At 34.2% G+C, this 20,212-nt stretch overlaps 3 protein-coding genes across 3 annotated transcripts; 1 reads left to right on the top strand and 2 right to left on the bottom strand.

Moving 5' to 3' along the window:
- Window positions 1-2,050: 2,050 nt before the first annotated feature.
- Window positions 2,051-4,991, bottom strand: LOC145588039 (uncharacterized). Its single transcript, XM_081644678.1, has 3 exons — window positions 4,370-4,991; window positions 2,680-2,852; window positions 2,051-2,508 (listed from the first exon to the last, which is right to left on the bottom strand). Exons 1-3 carry the CDS (start codon window positions 4,910-4,912, stop codon window positions 2,355-2,357), a joined length of 870 nt encoding a protein of 289 aa, XP_081500804.1. The 5' UTR covers window positions 4,913-4,991; the 3' UTR covers window positions 2,051-2,354.
- Window positions 4,992-14,539: 9,548 nt separating this feature from the next.
- LOC145589025 (EPIDERMAL PATTERNING FACTOR-like protein 8) lies at window positions 14,540-14,993 on the top strand. Its single transcript, XM_081645601.1, has 2 exons — window positions 14,540-14,633; window positions 14,737-14,993. Exons 1-2 carry the CDS (start codon window positions 14,540-14,542, stop codon window positions 14,991-14,993), a joined length of 351 nt encoding a protein of 116 aa, XP_081501727.1.
- Window positions 14,994-18,065: 3,072 nt separating this feature from the next.
- Window positions 18,066-19,606, bottom strand: LOC145588038 (26.5 kDa heat shock protein, mitochondrial-like). Its single transcript, XM_081644677.1, has 2 exons — window positions 19,255-19,606; window positions 18,066-18,641 (listed from the first exon to the last, which is right to left on the bottom strand). Exons 1-2 carry the CDS (start codon window positions 19,559-19,561, stop codon window positions 18,214-18,216), a joined length of 735 nt encoding a protein of 244 aa, XP_081500803.1. The 5' UTR covers window positions 19,562-19,606; the 3' UTR covers window positions 18,066-18,213.
- Window positions 19,607-20,212: the final 606 nt, after the last annotated feature.

The following is a 20,212-nucleotide window of genomic DNA, read 5'->3' as shown; positions in this document are numbered from 1 at the left end:
GGGACCTAAGTCCTACATGTCTGGGTCAGGTTCGGTGAGATAGCTAGGAGCGTCGAAGAAATAGGGGTGGTCAGGATCTGCAGGTGCCCTAACCTAGATCCATTGACCTCTCCAGTCTTTGTCTGAAGAGTCGTTTGGCCACATCGTTAAATATTGTGGATGACTCTCAATCCGATACCAGCTAGAGCCATGGTGACCATACCTACTCTGGGTTTTCGGCACAAGCTTGTGCAGCTTCTTAAAACAGTGCAAGTTCGGCTCGAGGCCGAAGAACCGGCACACCCAAAGATACGTCATCACCCTTCGGATGCTGACGGGCGTCAATTGGCACAGGGAGATCCTGTACTTTCTCAGCAGATCCCTGACGAAGGGATTCAGGGGGAATCGGAGCCCATACTGTAATTGCTTAGTGTACACCCCCACGTATCCAGGGGGTGGACGGTGAATCCTGTCTGTTGCAGTGGGCATTCGGCACCAATACCCATCCACCTCGAGAATGCCGTAGTACAACTCAATCTATTCGGCAAAATGGTAGGCTTCAGCATTCCTGACCCACCAAGAATAAGGGACATTCCCCATCATAGCCGAGATGGCCCCGGCATTCTGCCATTCATTAAACCCAGGGAGCAAGTCCCAAGGGGCGGCGGCTGAAGCCTCCTCCTGCCCAGAAACGCTCGCCTCTCCCGTTTTTCGGGGGGGGGGGGGGGCGCCGAAGATAAAGGGACTGCCCGGAGACCCTCTTCTGGGTCGGGTCCCACTCTTTCCCCATTCCAACTATCAACTCGGTCCCTCGGATGCCGAGTTTTCCTAAGTTGTCGGGGTTGACGCGCTCTTCCTCTAGCCATGTCGGAGTTTCAAAAGAGATCGAGAAAAATGGGAGTGCTTTCAAATTCGAGAAAAATTGAAAGAAAACCAAAGAAAATTACCGTAATTTGATGCGGAATTTGCCGATCTACAAGTTCGGAGCAACGAATTTCAATTTCAAAGCTTAAATTTTGAGAATTTGGCGAAGTTTTGAATCGGAATCAGTGGGTTTGCGTGAGTTGGAGCGTGAATTTGTGAAGAAGTGAGGAGAGGGAGTGCAGAATCCGGCCTTATATTTCCAGAAATGGGAATTCTAAAGGTCAGTGCACTTAATCTCTCTTAAATCCCTCACTAAGTAACCGTAAAACACGTTCCCTCCAAATTAACTGCCCATTATCTGTCCAACTTCCTCCATTATCCATCCAAACTGCCGTTACTTCATTAATTGCAGTTTAAATTCAAATTTTTTGGATTAATTAAATCATTTACTTCCCTCCATTTTTTGGTTAATTAAAACCCGACCTGTCATTCTTCCAAATCGGGTCTGGGGGGCAAGTTGTTTGGGTACAATTTATCTAATAGGGCCTAGTTCATAAATGACTCAATTCTAAGCCCAAGGTCCAAGGTTCAACTCTCCAATTTTGGTCAAGTCAAAGTCAAGTCAAGGTCCAAGTCCATGTGGTAAGCCCATTTGGCTCAGGCCCATTTTTCCATTTATGCAAAGGTATAAAAGCCATCAATGGTACCATTTATGATTCATTCACATATAGCCTCAAGCAATTAATACTCTTGCATAGCCATTTCTTTCGACGCACTGTACTGACTTTGGCATCGGAGGGGCCTTCCTCGGCACAACCCCCGAGGCTAGTTTACGTGTGTTTGCTGTGCAGGAAACCCTCGACCCTACATCACTTGGACCGAGCCCAGTCTTCAGTCACCTCAGAAGGACCTTGCCGAAGGTCCCATTGTTTCACCCGAAACATTATTATTGTTATTATTGTTTTGGTTCAGCTCCATTCACTTCGATTTAGTTTAGTCTAGCTCCATCCATTCAAGTTCACTTCATTAGTTCATCACAGTTAAGATTTCTTTAGTTCAAAACGAAGAGCGTATCATAAAAATTCCATCTTAAATAAGTACATTTAGTAGATCAATAGAAAAGGGGATTATTTTTATTTTATTTTTTATTTTAATAAAAACTTAACAATAGAAATTTTGAAAGCTTAATGACAGGTTATATTTTCTTTTATAAACTAAAGATCTGACGTCACATTAATATTCTACTTCTTTCCTCACTACTACATATATTACATCCAATTCAAGCATGTCAATAGGATGTTCCACGGCAGTAAATCCAATCCCTAATTGACAGGGGATCTCTAACATGCTTGTTTACTCTCAAAATTTCTCTCTATTTACATATTATACATACAATATACGTAGTAAATAATTTATATACAAAAAGCTAGTAAATGACGGTAGCAAACGATCCAAATTCCAAAATGATACACCTTCAATTCATGATCATATAACCACCCTTGATGTTCAATTCATACCCTTGTAGGAGACTGATAATTTAGTCCTTCCATATAAGATGGTGATGATGGAATTGGACTGCCAACATTATTGTCTTGCTTTTCTTCCTCTCCTACTTCTTCTTCCTCCACATCCCATAAGAATTTTGCATATGTAGCATGAATATAACTGAGGCATGCATCAAATATAACATACACACAAATTAACATCTTCATATGTATGTACGTGCATTACATACATCAATATATGTCCGAATTTAGTTATCATGTTACTAGCTCGTATTACACTATCAGTGTGACAGTTATTATTCACGTGTTTGTAAGTACTTAATTAGCTTACCAATTTTCCGGAGCAGCTTTAATTGCTTGATCAAAATAGCTCTCCGCCAGTTGACCATCCCTCCGGTATTCCCAAATGATATTAGCATACATGGATAGCATGTTTGCGTCACTAGGGTTAGCCAGAATGGCTCTTCCACAATATTCCTCTGCCTTGGCTAAATCTCCACGTACCTAGCCAATCATTTAGCTGAGTCTATTTAAAATTTGAAAGGCATTTATGTTATAAGTCAAAGAAGTTCGTTGTTACTTGAATTTTAAAGTTTTAATTCACTTGTCACGTTACACTCTAAATAATACTTGTATGATGATTCATGCTATTGTCTATTATACAAGCCACATCCATTGTTTAGTGTAACTCTTCCTTTTCACTAGCAATGGCATTGGGGTGTACGTGCAACCAATTGTGCCTCATGAAGCCATTAAGCATGGCACAATCCGATCCATAGTATTGATGTTTTGTTTAGACGGTGATCAATTTGCACATACACAAATAAAACGTACAATCTAAGTATAACCGGCAATCAATACAAATGAGGAACAATACGAGTTTGTAAAGAGACCAATCAAATGTATATATATAGCTAATCATCAATAGTTAATTCTACCAACAAAGATTAAAATTTATTGAACTAATTTTTAAACCTAAAAATAAAGAAGCAAATGAAGGGGAAAGGACATCATAGCTCATGCACACAGCACAATCATTTAATTAGTGAACATTAATAATATTGAAAATAAACAGGATAATTCATAAAATGATACGAGCAATACAATTTTGTTGGTTATAAATCAAATTTTTTTTAATTTCGTTCTTTTTCAATTATAAGTTTGGAGTATTATTTTGAATACTTCTAAATCATAGTATGCTTACTAAGTTGTCTTTATTAGGCGTTGAACTTGCATTATCATATCAAACAAAAAGTGTCTAGTTTCTACATGATTAATATTTTGTTCTCTTTATCATTATTATTTATTAAGATTCCTGAAACTAAAACCTGTTTTGCCACAATAAAAAAAATATATAGCATCTATTGTACATAGCCATTTTAGGGATGCTTAATTGCTTATAAGGGCAAACTACATTTTCTGTAGTAGTACGAGATTAATAAATAAATATATGATAAAACCACGTAATGATCCTAGTATAAATGTTTGTTTATGCTTAGGGCTTGTTCTCTTCAACTTATTTTCAGTTCAGCTCCAATTAATTCAGTTCAGTTCAGCTCAACTTCAATCAGTTCAATTCAATTCAATTCCTAATTTCATTCTCTAATAAAATATTCAATTCAGTTCAGCTCAACTCAGCTCATTTCAGTTCAGTTTAATAAATCAGAACAGACCCTTAGTACAGACTACAAAGTACTTTATCTTTAATCTCTTTATACTTATTGAGCCCCACAAGGCAACATGTAACATTTTGATGATATAATGTGATTAAAAAAATAATAAATAAATAAGTAAATAAAATAAAAAAGTTTGACTTATTTGGTTTTTGCAGTCAACAGCCAATTAGCCATATGAATTACCTTGATGATAATCTGATAAAGTAAATAATACGGAATAACACATTAACACTAGCTATATCATCAATGTACCCAAATAAATATTAATGATTTATGCTTGTATAATGTTATTTTATCAAAATGTAATTGCCTAAAAGAATATATATTAAAGTTAGAACAACTTACATCTTTCAAGAACTTGGCATAGTTACCAAGTAAGAGAGGATCTCCAGGATTGGCCTTAATCATCTTTTGATAATAAGCTTCAATACTTCCATACTCATTATTACTACTATTACTATTAAACCCGGACCCACCAACATACCCATCTCCACCATACATTCCATTTCCATCACCACCACCACAACCGTCGCTTCCACCACTATCCTCCGTTGAAACCTCCTCATCGAGACGTGAGCTCGAGAACATCCTTTGCAACGGTGTTGATTTAGGGTAGGGTGGGTCGTCGAGTTCATGCTCATAGGGGGTGCATGTTGCACCTCTTCTAAAATGGTTATTGTAAGTACCACTATTAGTGTTAGTGTTGGGGTTGAGGTTGGGAGAAGATGAGGGGGAAGACGGCGGCGTTCGGGTGGAGATAGAGTTGGTTCTTGAAAGACATGGTGGTGTGTGTGGTTCATTGATGTTGTTAGGAGAAGAGTTGGAGTTGTTGTAGTAAGATGGAATCCGTGATTTTAAGATAGGGGTTGATGAACTCCTTAATAACATTTTTATTATTGTTCCTTAGGTTATTTGCTTAAATTATTCTTTTGTCTTAGAGGTTTAATTTTAAGGGAGTTGAGTTGAGAATTGGGGGGGGGGGGGGGGGTGTGAGTGAAGTGAGTGAGAGTAGAAGTGAGAACTCACAATTATATATACTCTAATTAAGTGGCTAGTTCCAGAGGGGACCTTTCACCAGAATCATTCAAGGCCTGGTTCTCCGTAAATTATTGTAATTAATTAGTTAATGAACTAAAATAACCTATATTTACTTATAAAATATTAGAGTATAGAGATTAGTTTTGAACATGAGCTTAAATATTTAAATCTGAAACCATTTAATATTTTCGGCCAAGATTCGTCATTGGCTAGTTCTATAGTTCTATTAGTCTCTGTGTCAAAAATATCTAGTGTAATTGTTGTACGATTGGTATATATGATACAACAACAATTACATTATCAAGTGATGAAATAACATATAATAACATTCTTTTGTAACTACGTTAAAATTTATTTTTCTTATATTATGTACATTGTTAATATACATGTGTATTACTGTATATATCTTATGTGTGTTTTACTGCTTTATATAGATGCATAACAAGAGTATGACATTATTACGTGTCTTCGGTCTATCAAACTTGTTCAACTTTTCTCATTTTATTTGCGTTACTTTTCTTTCCTTTCCAAAAAAAATACACATTTTTTCACACTCTTAACTAAGGTGACTAATGGGTCGAGTTAGTACGGACCGAAGTCCAGCTCTGACATAGTAGATTAATTGTGGGACAAAAAACACAAAAAACACAGACTCTACAATATTATTGATCAACCTGGCCTCAAGCCCCTAACACAGTTATACGTACAATTTTATCATGACTTTGCATTATGTGGATGCTTATGGCATGTCCATGCATTATAATGAATGGAGAAATTCTCTTTTCCAATAATTTAAGTCATAAATAACTCTAATGACCGCCGTTGATATTAAATTGTATACTATATACTATATGTTTTGTTGGTATTAATATAATTCATATATATAAATGGTATAATCTGATTACCAACAAAGAATTATATTAATACCAACAAAACATTTTTGCATCCGTTAATACTGCTTAATAAGTATTTTGGTATCATGATAATACCATCTAAAGAATAATTAAATATCAATATGGGTTATTGGTGTCATTCATAACTCTAATTATTATAGGTAGAGAATTCCTCTTATGAATGAATGATGTAAACGTTGGATAAATCTCTTCTGTACACTAAGGTGTATTGCTCGGGGTTTTAGGCTTAACTAGGAGTCACAATAGTAGTTGAATAGCACTTCAAGTCTGCCAATAAAATTGAGAAACGTTTAGTAAAATATCTAGCAAACTCATCGCTCATTGGCCCTTACATTAAGATAAATTCATGCATGGTAGGTTTGAGATTATGTCTTTAATCATCTTCATCATAAAAAGTCTAACTCGGCTTGTAGCTTCCAAATTAAGAGTAAATATCATGTCATTATCTTAACACATATGCTAAAAAAACTATGAAAAACAATGAATGATACAAATTTTTAACAAACTTTAGATATAATCCTTATATACATTCGAACTGGTCTAAAACTAGGAAGACAAGGCAAGAAATTGCTCAATTAAGTTGTAACATAGGCAAAGGCATCACAACAGTTGTTCAATAGTACTCTAAAGCAATGTTCGATAAATCAAAGTTATGATAGTAGTTTTTAACTGTGGTATTAACTATACATTAGCCATAACGTAACTATAATTGTTAGTTGTAAAGATGTATAACCAGTTAAGTAACGTACTATTGACGAAATATAATATGTGAAAATAGATAACAACAACTACTTTTGATTTTCAAAAGTAATAGTTTTAGTTAGCTTTAGATGAAAGTTGCATCCACCTAGTCACTACATAACAAACACTAAGACTTTTACTAGGTTAAACCGCTAAAAGGTACTCAAATCCAATGTTAAACACATCCTAAAACATGCACAATAAAGTTCATAGACGTTACACATATTAACCTAGAGTCGGGTACGGTCTAAGGGCATGTTCTCTTCAGCTTATTTTCAGTTCAGTTCAGTTCAATTTTAACAAGTTCAGTTCAGTTCAATTCTTAATTTTCTTCTCTCATAAAATATTTAGTTCAGTTCAGTTCAGCTCCAATAAGTTCAGTTTAGTTCAGTTCAGTTCAGCTCAGCTCAGCTCAGCTCAGCTAATCAATCCCTAAAATATCTAGTAAACTCATCTCCCATTGGCCATTACTTGAGCAAATTAAATTGTAGATTGGTAAGTTTGAGATTATTTTTTAATCACCTTTATCCTAAAACTGTTTATGTAAGTTCCAAATTAACATGAATAGTCAAGTCAGTAAATATCATGTCATTATCTTAAACCATATGCTAAAACAGCAACTAGTCTGCTAATCAAACAAAAGATTGCGCCAAGTGCTAACGAGCTAACCGTGCAATTGAATCGAAGGTTTGTCACTAAGTGATGGGGTTACCTTTTGTTGATGGTTCAGTGTCCACTTCTACTACCTACTATTATGTTTAGGCTGAATTGGACCGTCAATTTTATAACATAGTAACAATGTTACAGGAATATAACTTATATAAGAACATAATTTCATTTATTGTACTTACTTAGATGTTGATTTGTGGGTCCATATTTCACGTGATTTAGGTAGATTGTAGACGTTTGTGCTTTCACGGGGTCATTAATTCATCTTGTCCACTTTTTTATGCTCTGATTGAAGTTGTTTGTGTCCACTTTTGTAGCATTCCTCGTATAGACCCGAGTGTATAATAGAGTTTTAAATGATAGATACAAAGTACTAATAGTAGTTGCTCTAGAAGTGTTTTACATTAGGAATTTAACATAGTACTAATAACAATTATCCAAACTTTTCACTTCATTAACATGTTAAAGTAAGAACACTGAACGACACTTGATAGGAAGGAATGCGTGTTCAATCCCCTATAACAATAATTAGGAGAGATTAGAACTTAACCACCCAAAACTGATATTTGAATTTAAATTAGCCTAAAAAATAAACTGGATGACACACCCAAAAAAAAAAAAAAAAAAGAAAAAAAAAAACAAATGCCTATGGCTCGGGCCAGCTCATGCCATGACACAACCTAGCCCGAAAAATGTATGAGCATGGGTAGATACCACTAGAAGTTATTGCGTATGCCAAGCCATGGGTCAAGCTTGGGCCACAATTAAAAAAAAAATAAAATTTGTCAAGAACTATTAATTAAAGCGTGTGTTTTGAAAACAACTACCTATTAAATTTTTTTTTAAAAAGACTACCATAAAAGTGTAAAAAGTTTAAGTAGCACTACCACTTTAATAATTCCAACAAGAATATTTGGCATGTAGATTCCACTTTTTACCTTTATCTCATAAACTCACCATCTAAATTGACTAAATTACCCTTCATAAAGTTAAAAAGTGATAAAAAGTGATACCCAAATGCCGGAGATTCTAGCAAAAATTGTTAGAGTGATAGTGCTACTTAAACTTTTTACAACTTTGTGGTAGTTCTTTTTTTAAAAAAATTTAATAGGTAATTGTTTTCAAAACACGTGCTTTAATTGGTAGTTGTTGATAAAATTTCAAAAAAAAATTAGCTTGGGACAAAACACTAAAAAAAAGTGAAATTTTCCCTTTTCTGGAAAAAATGGACGCACAAAAATAATTTTAGATAATCCTTTGTACTTTTTCAAGCTCATAAGTGACGTTGCTTCTTGTTTCTAAAATTCTAAGCAGCAATTCTAAGCAGCAGTGCAGCACATATAAATTGAGGAATTATCATTTACTGCGTCCTAGTATTGTACACAACTGGAGTGTTTTCTGTATTTTTCAGTATTGAACATATTTGTCTTGAGAGTTTTCCAATTTGACTGAATAACTAAACATGGAGATTGTGGTACCAATTAGTGGATGTACTGAGTTTTATGCATATAATCTAAAACATAGGCCCATTGGCCCCGTAAAATAAGAGCTCCTTACATGTTCAGAGAATCAGAGTTCTTATCGAGTCGAAACTGACAGAAAGTTCAATTTTTTTCATGTAGTCGTGTGAGGCATGGTGGGGTGTAAGATCATTATATATACAATGAAGGTGGAGGGATTTGGTACCAAGGACCTAATCTACTCGACTACTTAGGAGTTATGACCACAATTTAAACACTATGCATGACCTCATTGGTGGATTGTGACCTTGGCGAAGCGTTGAGGCTATGGTTCGTAACTTGGCAAGAATGAATCACATACACAATCACCTAAACCAGACAAGAACCTGACTTGAGGTAACTTGATTTTAACTCAAGGCAAACAGAACCATAGTACCATACATTGATTCAACGTAATATTAGTCTAACTTCTATAACCAGCAGAGCCTACAAGGTTTCGCCACTGCAGACCTGCAGTAGTAATTAATAAACCTTGGACTTTTGATTCACTCTTATCAGGCCTATTCTTGAAGAAATTACCAGAAACAGAGTCATTGGACTAATGAACTCGACTCAATCATAAGTGAGCTTTTGGAATGAAAAGGCTAATACATATCATATATAAAAATTTCTACTACCGCATTTAGCACAGCAATATTTGTTTCAAAATAAGTTCAAGCAGCACAAGGTGCAACTATGATATGAGTCAACTTTTTCGGTTATTTAAGCAGACAAAAGTGATGCAAGGGTATATATATACAGCTGAATAACTAAAGCAGTTCTACAGAAGACCCCGAAAATAAAAACCTTGCAAGACACATGCAACTCAGAACTTCAGAAGAGAAAGAAGGAACACAATGAATCATTGTCAAGCAGTGTTGAGATACCAGTATTTTGTCCTTGTCTCCTCGCAATTTTACCAGTGAATGCACCATTTCATATCCTTTACTAAAGTTGATAGAAAATGGTTTACATACATAAATTAGTACTATAAGATAAATAGGACATGGACTAATGTGAAATTTCACGAGAACAAATGAAAGCTCAGGCAGGGCTCCATCCAACTGTCAAATATCAAAATTCTATCACAGTTTCTCCTATAGGGTAATAGAGTTGCTATATCAAAATTGTTGCTTGATTAATTGATGACAGAAAAGAAATTTATAGTTTCATACCAACTTAAATATATCCCCTGGATGATGAATTATTCTATTTCTCTATCACAACCTTCTTCATGCACAGCAGCATGGGTGTAATTTTACATCTTCACTACACTAATAGAAACATGCAGGCAGAGTAGAATGGACAGAAGAACCACCATGAGTATATAAATTATATGTATCTTTAGTGCTATTCTAAGCTAAGACTATGTACACACAAAATTGCTTACACAGTCACTTTCTAAAACGATCTTTCTTGTTCCCTCGTCCTGAATTTGTCCTATCCATAGCAGAGGCCCAAAAGAACAGCGAAATCCAGAAAAAAACTGCAAAAAATATCTGCAATGTGTCCCAAAGCCTAGAAAAAGTAGCTGCAACACCTGAATCAAGAAAAACTTTAGATTATGCCAAAATCTTGTTTTTAGATGCATCATCAAAATTTCATGAACTTATTAAGTCATATGGCCTTTCTTATGGTTATTAGGAACAATAAAGCCATAAAGGTTACTCAAAAGGGTGTTTTAATCTCAAGTTATTTCCTGGTTAAATACTTAAATTAGCAACCTCAAGAGGTAAGATCGAAAAAGTTTTACACAAGTAGGTATATCATACCAAGCAGTTCCAACCTTGAATAAAGCCCACAACACATTTCAGCAACGAAGCAGGGGTGATTGGGTTGAAGAAGCTTGCTACTATGTGGATTGCGAGCAAATTCACAATTGGTTAGTGTTGATATGTTGAAGTTAAACAAGGGTATTTTAGCACTAAATCCACAACGAATGTTGTAGATGCCTTACAAGTCATTTCTATCCATAACATCCAAATTTGGAGATGGGATTATGAGAAGCTTCCATAATAGAACATGATTTTACAGAATCCAACAGATAGGTTGATACTAGGATTGGTGATCGCCTCTGGATTACCTGTTTTCTTTGTTCGGGTATTAGCTCATTTCAACATACTCTCACATAGTCCCATGCAGCGCTACACCCCAATATACTATCCTAATATCCAGAAGTCAACTTCATGAGCATGTGCATACTTTTGACGCAACAATCTCTATTTATTTCTGTACTAATTTCTAATATGTTCTCATAAATGACACTATCTTTGGATGGGGAAATTCGGAGGGAAGTGTGGGCTGGATTATCCTTTATTAAGTTAGCAAATCAAGGAGGTGACGGAAATGGTGGGGAGGGATTAGAAAAACTTATGACCCTTCGGAGGAAGTGTGGGATGGCTTTTCCTTAATTAAGTTAGCAAATGAAGGAGGTGACGGAAATGGTGGGGAGGAATTAGAGAAACTTATGACCCCTCATTCTTTAATAGGCTAGTCTTTCTGAAATTGAAGAGATTAGAAAGGAGGTTGGGATTATAATCCTCAATAAAAGTAAAAATGACTATAATTCCCTTACTAGGCACACCATCCCACCTATGACAGTCAACCTAATTCTCTCTTCTCTCTCCCTTCCCTCTTCTTTCTTGAGAAAGGAAAATCCCTAATTGAATTTAGGGTTTTCATCTTTATCTCAATCACTCTCACTCTTTTGCATTTAAGGGTCTTTTATTCAACCAATATGATAATGTGCTACAATTGCATGCATTTCTATCAATTTGTTTGTTAGATCTTGTGTCAATTCAATTAAGGGTCTGTTCTGATTTACTGAATTGAGCTGGCTAGCTGAGTTGAACTGAACTGCATATTTTACGAGAGAAGGAAATTAAGAACTGAACTAATTGGAGTTAAGCTGAACTGAACTGAAATTAAGAACTGAACTAATTGGAGTTAAGCTGAACTGAACTGAAATTAAGGTGAAAAGAACAGTCCCGAAGTTTCGAATTCAATATTGTTGACAGATGAGACTCCAAAATAGTTTTGCTTAATCATAATTGAATAAAGCCACAATCTGCCATCGAAAGTGGATTTGCTACCATGATTCTTTCGGTTTCCATTTTAATGATCACTTTGCCTTTCTCTCTCCTTTTTTCAGTTTCTTCTGATTAGTTCCTTCCCCCTACCTTCCCTCCTCTTCTTTCTTATACTTAGTTCCTTCACCTCCCATCTCCTTCCTTTTTCTAAAGCTATCTATAGTAAGTTCAATGATAATCAAGTGTCAAGAACGCACCCTCAATGCGCCTTTCAATAGGAAATATTAGTCACATACACCCTTATGGAATGTTTAGAATCATAGGATGATCTTATACTTCAATCAATCCATATCCTTAATAATGAATGGTCGAAACAATATGACACCATTAAATTATCTTAGAACATCATTTTCCCAAAAGATAGAACAAGAATAGGCAAAATATCATTTCCAGTACTTTTTCAGATATCTACAAATTCCTTGCCTAGTTTAATTCCAAGTAACTAAGAAACTAGCACCTTTTCAACAACCTAAGGATTAAATTTTTAATAGAAAAGCACAACATTTAGCACAATTCCAACCAATTGAAATAACCCAAAAATACACAAATATTTACGATTACCAAACAAAAGAAATAACAACCCATTTGGTAGGCGGTAATAAATAACAGTACTCGAACAAAAAAAAAAATGAACTTTCTGAAAATTGAAGTGAAGAAATTCATACCAGTGAAACGCTGGGGGTCTTTTCCGGGAGGCGAAGGAGGTGGGACCAAGCTAGACCGGAGAATCGGACGGTTGGGCTTTAACGGGGGCCCGGGAAATGAACGGTGGAGATGAATTGGGGAGGAAGGGCTACGATTAATTGAAGAAGGAAAATGGGATGGCAAAGATAATAGTGAGCTTCTGAAAATTGGGAAAAATACCCAGTTACTGTATGAACTTGTTGGAGAGAGAAAAGCCATGAATCTTCCTATGTTTGAGGAAGAATGACAAATTTGGGGAAGAAAGACCAATTTTTTAGGAAACTTTTTTTTTTTTTGTGGCCCTAGTTTATTTTTGGTGTTAGATTTTTTGTTAGGTGGCAATTGTACTAATATGGGTAGGCTTTGGATGGTGAATTGGGCTAAGGTTGTGGAAATTTCGGTTGGGTTGTTTCATGTTATACAGTTCTTAAGATGACACCGCTTTTCTGTAAGAAAGGAGAATTTGTTATATACACCCGAGTGTACGGTATATTCAAGGGTATTTATTTATCCATTTGATAATAAAGTGAGCAATAATTATCAAAATGAGCAAAAAATACTTTTAGATGCACTGTGCACTCATGTATATAAAACAATTTTTAGCAAGAAAGTACTTCAAATTGGGAATGTTGGACAAGTTTTGATCGGGCCTTAAGAGAAACAATTTTTTCTCATCCTTGTGTATCGCATCTTGGTTCATTTCGGGTTTATTCAAGTCAATTTGGAGGTTAGGGTTAGATTTTGACATATGATATGAATACTTATTGTAATGATTATGGCTAATGGGTTATTTTATCTATTGCCAAATTAAATTTATGATATACGATTAGGGAATAGGAAGTATTATCTTTGAAAGTAGGGTCGTAGGGGTTATAAATAATTCTTAGTACATATTATGAGTTTATTAAAATGTTACATGAAAAGTATTGAGTGGGCTAACCAAACCCAATTTAGAGATGAGGTTGACCACATGCTTCAGTTTCAGTAGGATTGCATCCTAAACCTAATTGGTATAAGAAGGAAGTCATTGTTCCTCTTTTTTTTTCAATGTGGCGATTCACATATGGTAATTATCTTCACAGACACATACAATAGTCCTATCTAATGTGTGTGTGTGTGTGTGGGGGGGGGGGGTGGTGGTTTATAGATTTCATTATATTATGAGTAATTGTGTAATCAATCTTACATTCTTATGCTCAAAGTGTTTGACCTCCATGCATGCTAATCTTTCCTAGAATCCTAGGTACATACACTTGTGAATTGTGATTAGTATAATAAGTTCGAGGTACCCTATTAAGGGGACACATTGCTAGCTTACAAAATTGTTTTGCATGCTACCTTGTTATATTTGAATCACTAGATCCGCCTCTGCATGTGAGCTAGGTTACGGATTAATGGGTTGCTTCTTAAAGCGGAAACACACACATAGTAGACCAATGTAAATCTTTTAAATTACTGTATCATTTTATTTTTGTCTTAAAAAAAAAAAAAAAAAAAAAAAAAAAAAAAAAAAAAAGTCAAATATAATCATGATTCCCACAAATAAGCCAGCCATTAAAATCAAAGTAACACATTCCCAAAATCACAAATAATAAGTCAAAAAAACTGAAAACTTAGATTATTGAGTCAATGGTCCATTAGTAAGTAAAATAGTGAAGAACTAAAACTTTCATATCGATCATAGCAATTGTCTCTCTTATAGGAAACAGCCTTAAACCCTTAAACTGAATTCTCCAACATTCATAATATATACTCTACTTTCATCATCTTCTGCTCCTCTAATCCCAAACTAACCAAAAATATAAAAAAAATCCCTATTTTCTCTTTCCTCTTTTTAACGTCTTTTTCTTCACTTCAATTCCTTAGACTCACTCAAATATAATGGCTCCATCAACAATAACCCTACTACATAGGATAAAATTAATAGTTACTGCTACAATTATTATTTCTCTGATTATTTTACCTTCCAAATCAGGTAAATGTATGTTAGTTCATATATTAATGTTCAAAAATAGAGTATATTTATGTTCATATCTATGTTATTGATTTATGTTTGTTATTTTTGTTTAATGGTGTAGATGAGAAAGAGATGAATTTGTCTAGCAAAGAGTTGATGAGCAAAAAAGCGGTGTTGGGTTCTAGACCTCCTAGCTGTGTTAACAAGTGCTTGAATTGCAGTCCTTGTGTCGCCACACTTGTTGTTCCTCCTCGCCATCAGATGAAAGATTTAATCTCGTTTACATCATATGATGATCATTATGGGGATAATAATCATGATAGTTATTATCTTCTAGCATGGAAATGCAAATGTGGAGATAAATTATTTCAACCATGAATACATTAGCAATGTAAGAGTCTTTTTTTTTTTTTCATTATGCAATGCAAGGTTGGTTATGAGTGAGTTAATCCATGCATGTTTTTTTTCTTCTTTTTAGTTGTATTGACTACATATATAGTCTAGTAATTGTTCGTTCTTATTCTGATATATTGTACATTATATATCAAAAATATATCTTGTGAGTCTTATGAGTTTAAATAATAATTATTATAGCCTAATTATGTGTATGTGTGTATATATATGTTCATCTTATAAGTATAAATCAATTTCTTATCTATGAGCATGTATATTATTTTATGCTCATCTTTAATTACATCACATTGAATGAATTAAATATCATCAATTTTTAATTATGATCCAATTCATATTGTTATTAAACCTTGAAATTAAACACCACTATAGTTATTTTTTTAATAGCTATATAATTAAATAAATTACTAAGATATGATATCTCCCATTATATTAATACATTTCTTTTCTTCTTGTTATTTTAAAGAATATGCAAATTTATTATTGAATACGTTATGTGCATACTATATCAATTAAAAGTGCATGATACTGATATATGCATGCATGAATCAAATACTAGAAAGGAAAATATATGTATATTATACAAAGGGTTGTGGTGTACGTAGGTTTTATCCTTAATTTCTAGACCAATTAATATGAACGTAAAACTGTAAAAGCAACAACATTTTATTGGTCAGTGGTTTGTCAATCGATCTACAGGAACTTAACAAGATCACAACAACATCTATGATCCATTGAAGAGTCCCATCTTAGTATTATATACATGGGCATGTGAAATGACTTGTACGTGATCATATTTGGCCCTTTTAATTTCTTCTTCATGTTTTGTAGTGTATATATATTCCATTTTACCCAACCTTATAAAATAGGGTAATTTAAGTACATAGTTCCCACATACCACTCTCCTTTTGCTAATTTTTTGTTTCCTTTAATAGATTTTTACAAAAAAATGTTGAATAGCTATAGTGTATTAGTGTATGTACTAAAAATCAAGATTTTATACAATTAAAACAAATACGGATTGAAGTACTCTCTTTGTCCTATATCCCTTTCTTAGTGTTTGTCCCACATTATTCTTTATAAGGTTATCCTTAGAGAGTTAAAGATTGCCAAATTTTTATATTTTATACGAAGTATATATAACATGTTGATCACAGCTTTACTGTCAAAAACTAATTAAAAAGGTAAAAAATGATAATGGAACAAACCGATAAACAATTGGGGACGAAAAAAGTATAGGTGAAGCATTAACTTTGTATCCACAAGTTAATACCAGTATGGCAGTATGGATTAACAAGTAGCAACGAGCTGCCTCACAATGAGACAAGGAGATTAGTGATGAATTTAAACAAATGTTAGTTGCTATATATTTGTCAATACAAAGTTACTCAAAAATCGTAAAAAGTTATGTGAACCAACATTAAAACATAACAATAGGTGATCTAAATAGAATTATGCAAAATAGGTAGAGACTTGCTCCTTTGAGAACCTTTCATATACACCTGGATGTACATAGAGCTAGGTGCACCCAAAGGTGTTTTTTCGCTCATTTGACATAAAATGAGCAAAAATAAATAAATACAAATTAAAATGAGCATAATACACTTTGGTGCACCTTACACCCGGATGCATATAATAATTTCTATGCTCCTTTTAAGGCATATATGTGATTCCCTAAAAACAAAAAGGAAAGGACTTATTAATTCTTTCTATAACATATGATTAAATATCAATTAAAGTCTTGAAATATGATACTCTGTAAATCTTGTACACAACAATTGCCCTACTCTTTCCAAATAACATAAAGAAAAGTGATATATTGAGTTAGTGATCCTTGGATTTTATTGATATTTTTTTTTCCTCATATGCACCTTTCAAGATTTCTACATTATTGATATTTTGACTGAATCTGACATGGTACATGGAAGACGGTCAGTACCTTGGCAACAAGAGAAGATCCACACCATTTTTTTTTTTTTTTTTTTATACAGAGTATGCATTATTGCATCAATGTATACATATCAATTAGGAGTAATTAACATTCAATTATGTAAACTCCGTACCAATTGGATGTTGGTGTATTTGTGATTGGGACTACACTCCCTACCAAGTGTTCGATCCTCCACAACAACAATCAGGAGGGGACTGGAACCTAACCAGCCAGAACTGATCTCCGAATGAATCCGGATTAGCCCTAAGGGTAAATCGGGTGGAACACCAAAAAAATTATGTAAACTCCGTACCATTCAAGTTACATACGAAGTATGAGTTAATGTATCATAGTGAGTAAGATATATATACGACGATCACACTAGATGTGTTTATACTGGTATCTTTGATAATTTAGGATATTAACATGACATTATAATTCTAGGTTACTCTTATCCATTTATCCAAATTCCAAACCTTTGGTAAGTTAATTATTTCTAACGAACTAACTCAAATTGGATCCGTACATGATAACATGAGTAGAAAAACTGTGAGGTTATAGTAAAAAAGTGAGTTCTGAAAACGGAATCTGGCATGTTGCTAAATCAGTGACTGTTCATCAAGTAAGCACACAGTACGTCAGGTTTCGCTAACAACAGAATAAGACTTCCCCTTTCTCGGGACCACCTCTTGCTTATAATACACTTTACTTGATTCATAATATAGGTAGACAAAATAATTCTTGATGATAAAAAAAGTCTTAAAAATCATCCACAATCCATATTATTGTGTACTCCGTACTAGGTAAGGGACACATAAAATTAGGTGTATTTTCGGGTTTTAATTACTAACATGCTCTTTTACACTTTTATAGTTAATTTCAGTTCAGGTTATTTCAGATGAATAAAGCCTTCTTAGGTATTTGATAAGCAATAGACCGTGTTTAATCAATTGAAAAATACAAGCCCCTCTGTATGCGAGTCAACATTTTTTCTTGCAAATTTTGGATTGGATTCGAAATCAAAATCTCACTTCGTTACATTCAGTTATTATGGTGTTTGAGCACAAATTAATGTAGTAAAACAAAAATGTAACATCCATAACCCAAAATAACACTTAAGAATACATAATGAACATTGAATTAGATTCTAACATCCACCTTAAGACAATTCAACATCACTAAACATTATTTCATCATATCATACACAATTAAACATCACTCATTCAAATGAAAACAAACTAAAAATAAAGTCCCAAATTAGTTAACCTCAATCTCCTTAACATCTTTTCCATGAGACTCAGTTTTAGGTATGGTAATAGTGAGCACACCATCCTTTAACTCAGCCTTGATATCATCTTGCTTAGCATCATCAGGCAAAACTAGGCTAGTGTTACAGTACCCATAACTCATGAAATACTCATCATCAGACTCATCTTCCTCCTCCAACTTTCGCTCTCCTCGAATCTTTAGCACGCCATCATCGACGGTCACCTTAAGATCATCCTTACTTAAACCCGGCATGTCGTAACGTAGCTTGTAGCTTTCATCTGTCTCTTTGAACTTGCCCATGAGTTGTGTGGGTGGTGTCATCATCATTTGTGTTGGTATCACATTTTCAAATAGCCTGTTCATGTTTTCTGCTGCTTCTAATAGCGCATTTCCTAGGCTAGGGTTTGTGAAATTTTCTGCAAAATGATCAGAGAAATAGTTAAGTTTGTGTTTCAATCAGTATTAATTGAAGATAATTCAGTCTACCAAGAAGTACGTACACAACAAGTTTAGTCACCCAAATATATTCTATTGTACACCTAAATGAAGATATGTACTTCCTTTATTTTTTTTATTATAGGAATAACAGTTTGACTTTTACACTATTTATGTATTTCACTTTAATTAACTTTAATGATTTATACTTGAGCAAAAATATAATCACGTGACATCATGTTAGATTCATCTCAATTCATACTATTTTAATATAAAATATTTATAATTTTTATATATTGATAATTAAAGATATTTACAATTAAAATCATGATAGACAAGCGTAAAAAAAAAGTCTTACAACAATAAAAACACAGAGAATTAGAGAAAGTATGTAGTAATTGCTTTGGGAGCCATATATATGTGTTAATATGTTATCACGGCATCTAACATCAACATGTAACGTGACACAAGTGTACAACACATGTCACTATAAAGCACACAGTTATATACGCTCAAGTATACAATAGAGACAACATGTGTAATTAACAACGTTGTATTAAAAAAAAAACAATTAATTTAAGACAGAGGGAGTACCTAAAGGGTGAGTGTCACGAGAACGATCCCTCCTCCTCCAAAGACTAGCCGGCTTTCGAAACGGTCTAGGCAACAAGGACCTCCACCGGCTACTAAGGTTACGGCTGCGACCGCCTTCATCACTTTGAACAGCCACTTCTTTACCCTCTGATCCAGCTGATGTTGATAGCCTCTGTAGAAGACCATACTTCCAACCATGGACTTGCACACCACCCAATCTCTCCCCAATTAAATAAGTATTATTATTAAGAATATTAGAAGCTGTTTTTGGCTGCAAATTCTTCAAAGCTAGTCTTGCCACTGCCATTTTTCCAAGAGACAGAGTAAAACGATGTCGTTTTAGTTGGTTTTTTTTTTTTTTCAGATTTGGTGATTGAGACTGTTAAATGAAGGTGAGAATATAAAGAGAAATCGAAGAAGTGTCGGAAAGTTTCTGGATATTATGACACGTCATTTAGAATCGCTTTAGCTAGAACTAAATACAACCTTCATGTTGTTTCTCGAACTACTTTTATTTAATTAAAGAGTTCTCGTGCTACCTTAAAAAACAGGAAAAAAGGGACAGTTGGAAGACTGTTGTAATCTACTACGTATTTCTTATCTTCTTATCAATGTTATCAGCTTATCATACATGCTTGTTTAATTTACTGGTCAACTTGTCATCACTCATAAATAGGTCAGGTTCAGATCACATTTTGAGTCGTTTGGTTTGAGTTGTTTGGATTGTTTGGGTCATTAAAAATTACGGAGCAGTACATCATTTTGTTTATTCCTTGTAGATTACTATATAATGTTTCCATCAAAGATTTTCACAGTATAATGCATTTGTCTACATGGCATGATTTTTGGGTTGTAAGAGAGTTGCATTGCCATGTATCGTTTGAGAAATCTTGTCTAATTTTTTACACCATAGTCACATTCCATATATCTCGATTTTGCTCTTTTTTTCGAGACAAAA

This window comes from Chenopodium album, chromosome 17, assembly GCF_948465745.1.
Source record: "Chenopodium album chromosome 17, dcCheAlbu1.1, whole genome shotgun sequence".
Lineage (NCBI taxonomy): Eukaryota > Viridiplantae > Streptophyta > Magnoliopsida > Caryophyllales > Amaranthaceae > Chenopodium > Chenopodium album.
Note: the sequence above shows the minus strand (reverse complement) of the source record. Positions and strands in the feature narration are given on the sequence as shown.

Bases quoted from the DNA above. Each gene is read 5' to 3' on its own strand.
- LOC145588039 (XM_081644678.1), bottom strand. From the start codon at position 4,912: ATGTTATTAAGGAGTTCATCAACCCCTATCTTAAAATCACGGATTCCA. The intron at 2,853-4,369 runs GTAAGTTGTTCT...ATGATTGGCTAG, and splicing joins ATGCCAAGTTCTTGAAAGAT to GTACGTGGAGATTTAGCCAA. The intron at 2,509-2,679 runs GTAAGCTAATTA...TGCATGCCTCAG, and splicing joins AAAGCTGCTCCGGAAAATTG to TTATATTCATGCTACATATG.
- LOC145588038 (XM_081644677.1), bottom strand. From the start codon at position 19,561: ATGGCAGTGGCAAGACTAGCTTTGAAGAATTTGCAGCCAAAAACAGCT. The intron at 18,642-19,254 runs GTACTCCCTCTG...ATCATTTTGCAG, and splicing joins TCGTGACACTCACCCTTTAG to AAAATTTCACAAACCCTAGC.
- LOC145589025 (XM_081645601.1), top strand. From the start codon at position 14,540: ATGGCTCCATCAACAATAACCCTACTACATAGGATAAAATTAATAGTT. The intron at 14,634-14,736 runs GTAAATGTATGT...TTAATGGTGTAG, and splicing joins TATTTTACCTTCCAAATCAG to ATGAGAAAGAGATGAATTTG.